This window comes from Coregonus lavaretus (assembly GCF_964263955.1).
Source record: "Coregonus lavaretus genome assembly, chromosome: 6".
In the NCBI taxonomy this organism is placed as follows: Eukaryota; Metazoa; Chordata; class Actinopteri; order Salmoniformes; family Salmonidae; genus Coregonus; species Coregonus lavaretus.
The window spans coordinates 34,335,762-34,348,817 of NC_139993.1; the positions used below are offsets into that span (position 1 = coordinate 34,335,762).

The 13,056-nt window shown below is 47.0% G+C and overlaps 1 protein-coding gene across 1 annotated transcript in view; it reads right to left on the bottom strand.

The window, feature by feature from the left end:
- Positions 1-13,056, bottom strand: part of sbno2b (strawberry notch homolog 2b) — a 128,809-nt gene that overhangs the window by 80,390 nt on the left and 35,363 nt on the right. Inside the window, exons 2-3 of the mRNA XM_084163352.1 lie at positions 10,634-10,838; positions 6,580-6,668 (exon numbers count right to left, since the gene is read on the bottom strand). Of these exons, the coding sequence (XP_084019478.1) occupies positions 6,580-6,668; positions 10,634-10,744 (200 nt within the window). The 5' untranslated portion in view covers positions 10,745-10,838. The remainder of the gene's footprint in view (positions 1-6,579; positions 6,669-10,633; positions 10,839-13,056) is intronic.

Consider the following 13,056-nt stretch of genomic DNA (forward strand, 5'->3'; position numbering starts at 1 on the left):
ACAGACCGAGCCAAAGAGTTAGAAGACATATCCAAGAGATAGAAACTGATAAATGGAGACGGTGACGACCACGACGCCGCTGCACAAATATCCTCTACCCCTGTTCCTCTGAAAAGGGCAGTAGAAGCCGCTACTCCACGAGTGGAGTGGGCTCTTATACCCTGAGGCAATTGTCGCCCCGCTGCCTCATAAGCTGTCTCAATGCCTTCGCAAAGCCAATGAGACAGACGCTGTTTCGAAAGTGGTCTACCTAGTGCAGCCGCACCGTGACACACAAACAGCTGATGACCTAATCGCTGCTGTGCGCTCAACGTAACACGCCAAAGCGCGCACTGGGCACAGGCGATGGAGTCTTTCCTCTCTCCTCTCCCCATGGGGAGGGGGAGAAAAAGCCCACAGCTCCACGGTCTGTGATCTATATGAGCTCTTAATAACCTTTGGCATAAATGCCGGGTTAGGACGTAACACCGCTCTGCTCAAATCACCATTAATGGCAAGGCAGTCGGGTCTCGTCGAATGAGCACACATATTACTGACACGCTTAGCAGTAGTCAAAGCGACCAACAGTGCCGTCTTCAAAGACAGCATCTTGAGGGGAATTTGGTTCAATGGTTCGAACGGCAGCTCGCAGAGCGCTTCAAGTACCAGAGCCAAATCCCATTGAAGAACCGTTGCTCTAGACATTGGCCTAAGCCGCCGCGTTCCCAAAAGGAAACGTTTCACCAGAGGGTGGCTGAAGACAGTGTCTCTGCCAAACCCCTCATGACAAGCTGAAATCGGCACTGTAAACACCTTAATGGTGGTGGGCTATCGTTGCTTATCAAATAAGAACTGTAGGAACGAGAGAACACGCTCAACCTGACAGCACACGGGGTCCACATTTTCTGTGGCACACCACTGTGAAAACACGTTCCATTTGCTGGCATAAACCCTGGAAGTGGAACTGGCACGTGAACCCTGTATGGTTCTGATTACAGAATCAGATAACCCACGGCGCTCTAGCCTGTCTCTCTCAGGAGCCAAGCCTTCAGGCCAAGGTGGCGCAATCAACATCTGAATAATCTCTGCAAACCATGGAGCCCCTGGGCGATCGGGAGCCACCAATATGATTGACAGCCTGCCTGATCTCACCCTGGCTAACAGTGGGAGAATGCAGGACAGCGGTGGGAAAGCATACAGGAGAACTCTCGGCCACGGTTGGTGCGCAAATGCGCCCCTCCCCAGAGGCGGTTCGTCCTGAGCTCGAAGAGAGAACCAAAGAGGGCAATGCATGTTCGCGCGTGACGCGAATAGATCCACCTCGGCTCTCCCGGACCGTTCCCAAATTTGGAGAACGATGTTCGGGTGCAGACGCCACTCGTCGTCTCGAGGACCCCCTCGAGACATGAAGTCTGCCCCTATGTTCAAGTAGCCTGGAATGTGTGCTGCTCTTAATGAGCGAAGGTGCTCGTGAGCCCACAGCCACAATTCCTCCGCCGCCCTGTGGAGTGCATGAGACCTGACTCCTCCCTGGCAATTGATGTGGGCTACTGTGGTTCGGTTGTCTGACCAGACCAGCACATCGCGACCCCGAAGGGTAGACGCGAAGTGGATCAGAACCAGTAGAATCGTTTCCAACTCTACGAGGTTGATGTGACGACTCGAAAGAGGCCACACACCTTCTATCGCTTGGGTCTGACATGTCCCTCCCCATCCAGTCAGAGAGGCATCTGTAAACACTGGAATGTAGGAGGACACTTTGCCTATTGGGACGCCGTGCGTGAGAACATGCGGGTCTCTCCAATAGTTCAGATCTGCACTGAGCGAGAGGGGAACCACCACCAACCGACGACGTTGACACACTGGGTCTAGTCGTAGTTGGGCGAACCATCGCTGTATCCTGCGCATGCGCAGGAGTCCCAGCGGAACCACGAAATGGGCCGACGACATGAGACCCAAGAGTGACATGACCGAAAGCGCCGTTACCATGTGATTCGGACGAAACCTTCGTAGGGCTAGCAACATAGCAACCCTTCGAGGGTCCGAAATTCATCGTTACAGTGTCTATCTGTATCCCCAGATAGACAATCTGATGACTGGGCCAGGATGCGCTCTTTTTCCAATTCACAGCGAACCCCAGACGCGTGAGATGAATCACTGTCTGTGTCGTGTGAGTGAACGCCAGCTCTGCTGACGGGGCGAGAACCAGTAGGTCGTCTAGGTAGGCTAGTAGCCTTATTCCCTGATGACGCAACGGATCCAATACCGCCTCCACACATTTGGAAAACGTGCGAGGTGCCAGGGCGTACCCGAATGGCATCCTCATGAACTCGTACGCCACCCCTTGAAAGGCGAACTGCAGAAACTTCATGTGACGTGGCTGCACGGCACATGACAGTACGCGTCCTTTAGGTCTATGCTCGTACAAAAGTCTCCATTCTGGACACATTCCAGTAGACATTTTGTCGTTAGCATTCGGAAGGGTCGTTTGGCTACGCTCTCGTTGAGAATGCGTAAATCCAATATCGGCCTCATTCCCCATGTCTTTTTCGGCACCAGGAAATAGGGCGAATATAGCCCTTTGTTCCTTTGCTCCCAGGGAACTACTGTGACCGCCTCCATCGCCAAAAGTTCCGTAATCTCTGCAACGAGAGCGGCGACTTTTTCGGGCGTTTTCATCACCGTCTCCACCACCCCCGATGAAATTGGATGGCATAACCCTTCTGCAACGTCTGGTCTAACCAGAGGGAGAGGTTACAGCTTCGCCGCCACTCCCAGCAATGCAGAGAAAGCGGAAGAGCGCGAAGCTGTGGTACATTCAGTAGGAAGGACCTGTATTCCTCAACGGCCCTCACCGCCGCTGTTCCTCAACACTGAAGTGGTGGAACAGCCCAAGGCGGGCCTCCCAAGAAAGGGAGAGGAAACATTAGCGTGTTCTGAGAGAAACGGGGGCGCCGATATGTTGGTTAAACCCGTAACCTCGATATCCCGGCCCTACGTGAACGCAGCACGGGTCTGAACTGCACTGACTGAGGCGTTAGCCTGAGACAGAGCGCCGTCCCCGAATAGCGATTGCGTCATCATTCCATTACCTGGCTGTGACTGCAGTCTGCTATGTGAGACCTTCACAGCACTCCTAGAAGTCTGTAATGTGAGGTCTTTATGAGGTAAAGCAAGGCGGCGCCTTGTTACCTTTTTAACACCCGCCTCATGTGTGTGTTCAACTACGCACCCTTGGTGGGCTGAGCTACACTCAGAGTGGTGAGAGAGAGAGAGAAGGAGCTTGAACGTTCTCGGATGTATCATGGAAAAGGGGCTCTCTTGTGACAAAGTCAATTGGAGCCAACTCTTTATTCAGCACATCAACAACAACAGTTCCCTCCATACCCTCAACAGAAGGGTGGGGGGGAATAGTGGGCACAGTCGTACCAGCCGCTGTGCCGTCTCCCATTCTCGCCCCCTCATAGGCGCCGTCTCTTCTGGCCACCCTTCGGGTGCTTCCAAGAAGATGCTCTGACGACCTCTCTCGTCAACGGCACGGTCGGGACCTCTGGCTCCGCAGGAGGGGCAGGGCCCGCTTCTCTGCTGCTGGAAGTCGCTGCATGGCGCCGGGCACGACGCCTCGCTGTAGACCCCTGTCTACTTGAGGCGGTGGAGCTTGACGGTCGTTTCGGTGCAGGGCCGAGTCTTCCTCCCAGTGGCAGGTGTCTGGCCAGCTGCTTCCTCTCCTCGTCAAGCCTCATAAAATGCTCCGTCGCACCTTTGATGGCGACCCCAAACAGGCCGTCGTATGAGATGGGGGCGTTCAGTAACGCGGCTCTGTCTGTCTCTTTCATGGCTATCATAGTCAGCCAAAGGTGTCATTCCACCACCACCGAAGTGGCCATGGACCTCCCCGCACACACAGCTGATGCCTGCGTTAAGTGGAGAATAGCGCCAGAAATTCTGGACGCCTCTTGAACTTCCTCCCCAGTGAGCTCAGACTTACCCGTTGTTAGGCGGGACAGAGAGGCTGCTAGGAGGCAATATTATTCGCAGCTGCTATGGCCTGGGCTCCCAGCACGAAGGACTTCTCAACCAGCTGTGCTGTGAGTCGGTCCTTCTGTGTGGGTAGAACGGCTTTCTTGGACGAGGGCCAGGGACTCGAACCCGGCACGAGATACGCAGCCAGGGCGCTCTCGAGCCTAGGGATTCCCCTTGAAAAGCCCTGCTGTCTGCCTTCTACCCTGGTGAATGGGAGGTACGCCTTAGCCGGCGAACACGCCGCTAAAGGTGCCTCCAATGAGCCCTCCACATACTTACCAGGCGAGGGCATGGTCGGTGCCAGAGGCTCCGCCGCCCTCCTGGGCCTGGAATAAGAACCGCCCTCCATCATATCCACTTCCGGGTTGGAGGGAATGGGGGGCAGCTTAATCTGCAGGCGCTCGGCAGCCCTCTCGATGAGCCCTGGAAAGTCAGAGCGCAGAGAGGCTGTGGCGTATGATGTGGCTGCTGAATTCTCAGAGCCCGCATCATCATCGCCCAGGGATGAAAAAGACCTCGCCCTTTCCAATGGAAATGGGGTCTTAAAATCATGGGTCAGAGGGATGGATTGTTCCGCTGGAATATCCATCTCTTCCCCAATATCCCTGTCATCTCCTGAGTCAGCGCCCTCAGATGATGCCTCAGAAGCTGAGGCTAACACTGATAGCACATCCTCAAGAGGAATATCCTCCCTAAAAAATGCCCAATGCTGCTTCCTCTCTTTCAATGAAAGGAGGGCGCAGCTGGCGCATAGTGGGGGATCTATGAGGCCGTCCCTGGCGTGCTGTGACCCTAGACACAAGAAACATAAGTTGTGGGGGTCAGCAGCCACCATAGAGGAACAGCGACACTGAGCTCTGAAAATAGCTTTTGGGGGTGGAAAATCTCCTGGTGTGCTCATTTTAGGACGACGTTGATGATCTGGAAAATCTACGGCGTTGTCTTCGTCCTGAGTCTTCTTATCGGCTTCTTCAGTCCAGTCCAGTCGCTGAAGATAATGGGAGGCTGATTGAGGGGAAGCGTCCCCTCTTATAGGGACACCTATACTCCTATTGGCTGCAGGTGTGTGCATAATTTTGTCTCAGGCTGTTCGCTGCCTAGGCAGCGGGGTAAACCAATAGGAGCAGAGCTCCCCTATGGGGCGGAGCTCCACGATATAGAACTGGTATACTTTTTTATTTATCACAAATTTGTTTAACCAATTATGTTCTTTAATGCAGGGCCGACAGACAAGTTCCTTACTTTTTCCCCCTTCCACTTTCCTCTTCCATTTTTGCGGTAATGCTGCAATTATTTTGTTAATGAAAATGTATGCACTCACTAACTGTAAGTCGCTCTGGATAAGAGCGTCTGCTAAATTACTAAAATGTAAATGTTGTAATTTTGGGTAGAGCAGATATTTCCATATGTTTTTGTTAGCTGCATGTGCGATATAACTCCACCAGTCCTACCTATGATATAATTTATGTATAGCTCAGTTGGTAGAGCATGGCGCTTGCAACGCCAGGGTTGTGGGTTCGATTCCCACGGGGGGCCAGTATGAAAAAAATAAAGTATGCATTCACTAACTAAGTCGCTCTGGATAAGACCGTCTGCTAAATGACTCAAATGTAAATGTTGTAATTTTGGGTAGAGCAGACATTTCCATATGTTTTTGTTAGCTGCATGTGCGATATAACTCCACCAGTCCTACCTATGATATAATTTATGTATAGCTCAGTTGGTAGAGCATGGCGCTTGCAACGCCAGGGTTGTGGGTTCGATTCCCACGGGGGGCCAGTATGAAAAAAAAAAAGTATGCATTCACCAACTGTAAGTCGCTCTGGATAAGACCGTCTGCTAAATGACTCAAATGTAAAAATGTAAATTATACCTTTAAAAAATAAAATAAAAAATAAGAATGTTTTTTTTATCAATTAGTATATTTGAGTTTAACCACAATATTTGTTTGAGAGGTGTGTGTTTGTCTGAGAGGTGTGTGTTTGTCTGAGAGGTGTGTGTTTGGGAGCAGTGTGAGCCGCACATCTCAGTTGACTGGGAGGCCAGGGAAGGGCCCGCTGCCAGATGCAGAGATAACCTTCATCCTCCGCAGCGAGGGCGACGCCAGCCAGGCAGCCCTCCACAGGAAATTAAGGAGATTTAATAAAGGAACTGAAGGCCACCCCCGGATTTTAAGACTGGCAAATGCAAAACATGACAATCTGCTAAATATTACACTCGATACGCATTGGTACTTTGACTGGGACTTTATTGTTAGGGGCACTTTTGAATAATGTATTTGACGGCTGCCTTGTTAATTTGGGTTTAATAAGCCCTGTGTAACAGGGGAAATGATATCTCTTACTATTCTCAACCAGATCTACTACAAAAACAAAGTGCAAATATGAAGGACAACTTCACTGACAGTGATGGCCAAGTAGAGGTATTATTAACCTTTCCTAGAGATTACATGCATTGACACACTGTCATGTGATCTCACATGTCAGTGTGTGACAGAAAGGGTTACACACATCACATGTAAAACAGCAGAGGGAAGGGGAGGGTAAGGAAAGGTACGAGAGGTGATTGGTTACTTACTGGTTTCCAGATTGCATAGGGCAGTGTGCGCTGTATCCTTCAGACTGCTGTGAGAATGATCCCCAGGAAGCAGAGGGATACATAGAACTCTGAAACAGAGAAGATAAAAGGTTCATTAGTTAACCATGCCTAAGAAGACTCAAACACAACACTATATGAGACTGGATATCATAGGGTCATAAACGCTTTGCATTTATATTGTCAAATTACTTGGTCAGGAATCATATAAAAGTTATCTGCATTCATGAAGATAAACCTTTGTGACAACCTAAAAGATTAGTTTAAGGTGTACCCTTTTACCAAAAATTACATTTGTGAATATAGTGCACAAGTGCTTTTATTTTCACCAGTGCATTTCACAGAGTGCCATCAAGAAAACAACCAGAGTGCTATTGGGCAAACCATTTACCATGTCTTTGTTCCTCTGAGTCTGAGAAACTAGATAGTGCCAGCGTCTCCTAAAGGGAGACACAGATGATGCCTTGCACTAGTTAATACCTGAACCAGTATCAGGCCCTGCATCAGTCGAGATAACTGTCACCACAAAGACGTCACTGTCCCAACCCAAATGTCAAACAGTCTAACGCATGACAGCCATTTTTTGTGTTCCAGGTTCTGGTTAAGTTAAAGTGTCCTAAACCACCATGACAGTATTTTGTATTTTATTAGGATCCCCATTCTCTTCCTGGGTTCCACAGAAAACATGAAACATTACATAATACTGAACATGAATTGACAAGAACAGCTCAAGGACAGAACTACATAAATGTAAAAACGGCACAAATAGCCTACATATCAATATCTAGGTCAAATAGGGGAGAGGCGTTGTGCCGTGAGGTGCTGCTCTATCTTTTTTTTAAAGCCAGGTGTGCTGTTCATTTGAGCAATATGAGATGGAAGGGTTCCATGTAATTATGTCTCTATATAATACTGTACCCTTTCTTGAATTTCTTCTGGATTTGGGGACTGTGAAAAGTCCCCTGGTGGCATGTCTGGTGGGGTAAGTGTGTGTGTCAGAGCTGTGTGTATGTTGACTATGCAAACAATTTGGAATTCAACACATTAAATGTTTCTTATAAAAATAAGTGATGCAGTCAAGTCTCTCCTCAACTCATAGCCAAGAGAGATTGACATGTATAGTATTTACAGTGCATTCGGAAAGTAATCAGGCCACTTGACTTTTTCCACATTTTGTTACGTTACAGCCTTATTCTAAAATTGATTATTGTTTTTTCCCCTCATCAATCTACACACAATACCCCATAATGACAAAGCAAAAACTAGTTTTTAGACATTTATTTAAAAAATACAGTGCCAGTTAAAAGTTTGGACACACCTACTCATTCAAGGGTTTTCTACATTGTAGAATAATAGTGAAGACATCAAAACTATGAAATAACATATGGAATCATGTAGTAACCAAAAAAGTGTTAAACAAATCAAAATATATTTGAGATTTGAGATTCTTCAAAGTTGCCTTGATGACAGCTTTGCACACGCTTGGCATTCTCTCAACCAGCTTCATGAGGTAGTCACGTAATGCGTTTCAAAAAGTTAATTTGTGAATTTCTTTCCTTCTTAATGCGTTTGAGCCAATCAGTTGTGTAGTGACAAGGTAGGGGTGGTATACAGAAGATAGCCCTATTTGGTAAAAGACCAAGTCCATATTAATGGCAAGAACAGCTCAAATAAGCAAAGACAAAACGACAGTCCATCATTACTTTAAGACATGAACGTCAGTCAATGTCAAGAACTTTGAAAGTTTCTTCAAGTGCAGTCGCAAAAACCATCAAGTGCTACGATGAAACTGGCTCTCATGAGGAACGCCACAGGAAAGGAAGACCCAGAGTTACCTCTGCTGCAGAGGATAAGTTCATTAGAGTTAACTGCACCTATGATTGCAGCCCAAATAAATGCTTCACTGAGTTCAAGTATCAGACACATCTCAACATCAACTGTTTAGAGGAGACTGTGTGAACCAGGCCTTCATGGTCGAATTTCAGCAAAGAAACAACTACTAAAGGACACCAATAAGAAGAAGAGACTTACTTGGGCCAAGAAACACGAGCAATGGACATTAGACTGGTGGGGATCTGTCCTTTGGTCTGATGAGTCCGAATTTGAGATGTTTGGTTCCACCCACCGTGTCTTTGTGAGACGCAGAGTAGGTGAACGGATGATCTCCGCATGTGTGGTTCCCACCGTGAAGCATGTAGGAGGAGGTGTGATGGTGTGGGGGTGCTTTGCTGGTGACACTGTCAGGGATTTATTTACAATTCAAGGCACACTTAACCAACATGGCTACCACAGCATTCTACAGCAATACGCCATGCCATCTGGTTTGCACTTAGTGGAACTATCATTTGTTTTTCGACAGGACAATGACCCAAAAAACACCTCCAGGCTGTGTAAGGGCTATTTGACCAAGGAGAGTGATGGAGTGCTGTATCAGATGACCTGGCCTCCACAATCACCCGCCCTCAACCCAATTGAGATGGTTTGGGATGAGTTGGACCGCAGAGTGAAGGAAAAGCAGCCAACAAGTGTTCAGCATATGTGGGAACTCCTTCAAGACTGTTGGAAAAGCATTCCTCAAGAAGCTGGTTGAGAGAATGCCAAGAGTGTGCAAAGCTGTCATCAAGGCAAAGGGTGGCTACTTTGAAGAATCTCAAATATAAAATATATTTTGATTTGTTTAACACTTTTTTGGTTACTACATGATTCCATATGTGTTTTTTCATAGTTTTGATGTCTTCACTATTATTCTACACTGTAGAAAATAGTAAAAATAAAGAAAAACCCTTGAATGAGTTCAAACGAGTCCAAACGTTTGACTGGTACTGTATATAAATTCAGACCCTTTACTCAGTACTTTGTTGAAGCACCTTTGGCAACGATTACAGCCTCGAGTCTTCTTGGGTATGACGCTACAAGCTTGGCACACCTGTATTTGGGGAGTGTCTCCACTCTTCTCAAGCTCTGTCAGGTTGGATGGGGAGTGTCGCTGCACAGCTATATAAAGGCCTGATTGGTGGATTGCTGCCGAGATGGTTGTCCTTCTGGAAGGTTCTTCCATTTCCACAGAGGAACTCTGGAGCTCTGTCAGAGTGACCATCGGGTTCTGGGTCACCTCCCTGACCAAGGCCCTTCTCCCCCGATTGCTCAGTTTGGCCGGGCGGCCAGCTCTAGGAAGAGTCTTGGTGGTTACAAACCTCTTCCATTTAAGAATGATGGAGGCCGCAGTGTTCATGGGGACCTTCAATGCTGCAGATGTTTTTGGTACCCTTCCCCAGATCTGTGCTTTGACACAATCCTGTCTCGGAGCTCTACAGACAATTCCTTCGACCTCATCGCTTGGTTTTTGCTCTGACATGCACTGTCAACTGTGGGACCTTATATAGACAGGTGTGTGCCAAATCATGTCCAATCAATTGAATTTACAACAGGTGGACTCCAATCAAGTTGTAGAAACATCTCAAGGATGATCAATGGAAACAGGATGCACCTGAGCTCAATTTCGCATGTAAATGTGTTATCACTTTGTCATTATGGGGTATTGTGTGTAGATTGATGAGGAATAATTTTTTTAATCAATTTTACAATAAAGCTGTAACGTAACAACATTTGGAAAAAGGGAAGGGGTCTGAATACTTTCCGAATGCATTGTATATTTACATTTTAGTCATTTAGCAGACGCTCTTATCCAGAGCGACTTACAGTTAGTGAATGCATACCTTTGCCTGGACTCGAACCAGGATCTCTAGTGGCACAGCTAGTACTGCGATGCAGTGCCTTGCGCCACTCGGGAGTCATATATTAGCTCCCTGATTACAATGAAGAGCATGCTAACACGAACTTGTTGATGACAATAACATTGTTATTTGCATACTATAATATAGCCTCTATTATGGAGCCACATTTGCTGGAATAATATTAGCATATTATGTAGCCTTCTATTATTAGCATATTATGTTGCACATTTTCCTGGAACTTTTGTGTTTACCAAATGGGTGGATGTGTAAACATGTGTAGTGTGTGTGTGCATACGACGTACCTCCATATTGGAAGAGGCCACTTCGAACATGCTGCTGTCCAGCTGCGGCCCTTCTGGGTGCAGGTAGTTCTCCCCGTCCATGGCCAGTGAGGGTGACGGGAGGGTGGGCATCAGGCTGCAGGATGACACATGACCCCTGACCTTCACGTACGTATGCTGGCTGTGTCCTACAGAGCTCCTACTAATGCCCAGCACACTCCATCACCTGGGGAGAGAGAGAGACACACAGGGGGTTCATTTCAAATTATTCATATTCTAATTACAGTTTTTACACAGTAGCATGTCAGCGTGTTTTTCTCACCATAGTGTAGTCAAATACTGTATAATTGCCTAAAACCTCTATTGCAGTTTTGAAGCAATAGCATAAACCAGGTTTTGGCAACTTTGACGGGGTGGAGGCCACAAAAAATTTGAAATCATCACAGGGGCCGCAGTGGCTCGAGGGTCTGCGTACCCACATCCATACCCACACATGCAGTAAGAGACTGGCTCTAGCCTTTTGGGGGCCCTAAGCGAAATTGGAAGTTTTAGAGTTAATGTCTTGCAACTCTGCCATGGGGCGGAGAGAAATGTTGGTAATTTTTAATATGATATCTGACAGAGTGACTACCAAAATCCATGGGGGCCCACCGGACGGTAATTCGACCATGATTAGTACAAGTTTAGATAGTAGTATTTAGTATTTTATTGGGATACCCAATTAGCTTTGGCAGCTACTCATCCTGGGGTCAAAGCAGGAAACAAAACAACAAATAAAATACATAACACTACATAATATCCTGCCTCTGCCTCACGCTTCAGAAACAGGTGACGGCTCCTGCAATATGAGCTGTTCCAGCTCCCATAAGCCAAGGCTCGTGCAAGGCCAACCACCTACATAATACAGTGCAAATTACAATACAAAAATATATATCAAATGGCTGTCTCTTCACAGACCCAGTTGTGCCATAAAGTGTTCTTTTATCTGTTTTTAGAATCTGTTTTTATTGTTAGCTTGAGGTACCTGGGGTGGCAGAGCATTCCATGTAGTCATGGCTCTATTTAATACTGTGTGTTTCCCAGCCTCTGTTCAGGACCTGGGGACTGTGAAGAGACCTCTGATTGCATGTCTTATGTTGTACCGATGAGTGTTCGAACTGTGTGCCAACTGCTTGAACAGACAGTTCGGAAACCTTCAACACATCAACACCTCGCACAAAGACCAATTGCGATGCAGAAAATCTCTCCTAAACTTCGAGCCAGGAGAGATTGAAATGCATGTTACTGATATTCAGGCTCCGTGTACATCTAAGTGCAATACGTGTTGCTCTATTCTGGAAAAACTGCAATTTACTTATGTCCCTCTTACGCATCTGCGGTGAAAGGTGACAGAGCTAGAGTGGTGTTTGTCAGACCATGAGACATCCCGAAAATCGGTCTTCTCACATAATCAGCTGTAGCGCCCCTCTATGGAAAGATGACTCTCACGAACACACTGGTGTTCTCCATTTTGATCTACGACCTCCACAAGTGTCAGGTGACTCGTCTAAAGTCGGTACAGCCAATCTGCCAACTTCTGTCTGTAGCGTCCAAACCGTTTGGGCTACACACTAATATGACCCCTCTGTGCAAAGGTGAGACGCTCCCGAACATGTACATGTTTTGCTCTACGACGCTCACAGGCCTCACAAGACTCGTCTGAAGGTCCCCCGGTACCAGTTGAAAAAATGAATGGAAGTATATATGGAGACTGTTCCATGTAGAGAATCTGTTATTCAGTAAGACCAAAAATTATTTCAAATATTTTATGTATTTGTTTTTATACTTCAAGGGGTCTTAAAATTCAAAATCAAATAGCTAAACGATCTTTGGTATGACCTTTAAACAACTCCATATAGCTTAGGCGATGTGAACGAACATTCCAAAACACAAATATTATGAAGGCTACAACCTTCTCTGTCTGTCTGTTGTATCGGATATTGCAGTTGCACAAGCAGGACGCAGTTCCTACAATTGAGGAAAAACAATCTGGGTTGTGTGTGGTGATGTAGGCTAATCAATGATGATGGAAAAAAAACTATGAATCTCTAATTAGACTGCGTGTCTGTGTCTTGCTTCGTTCCACCTCTGGGCAGCCGAAAGTTATAGGCAGCCGAGCGTGTATCCGGACCGGTACAAAGTCTGACAATGGCCGAGTTCATTTGCCAGTTAATAGACCAATAAGAAAGAGTTCCACACTTCACTGCAATAGTTCGAACAGTTGTGTACAACATGAACTTTGTAGGCTACACAAGTGACCATACAAAGGCGATCAAGTAGGGGGGAGCGGCAGCAGAACACTCAGCACAGCAGCTACGTAGGCAGCGGAGTGGGCACTTGGCTCCGTAAAACAAAATCCTGCACATACGCAGATATATCCGGATTGTTAGCCTGGGCAAATTGGG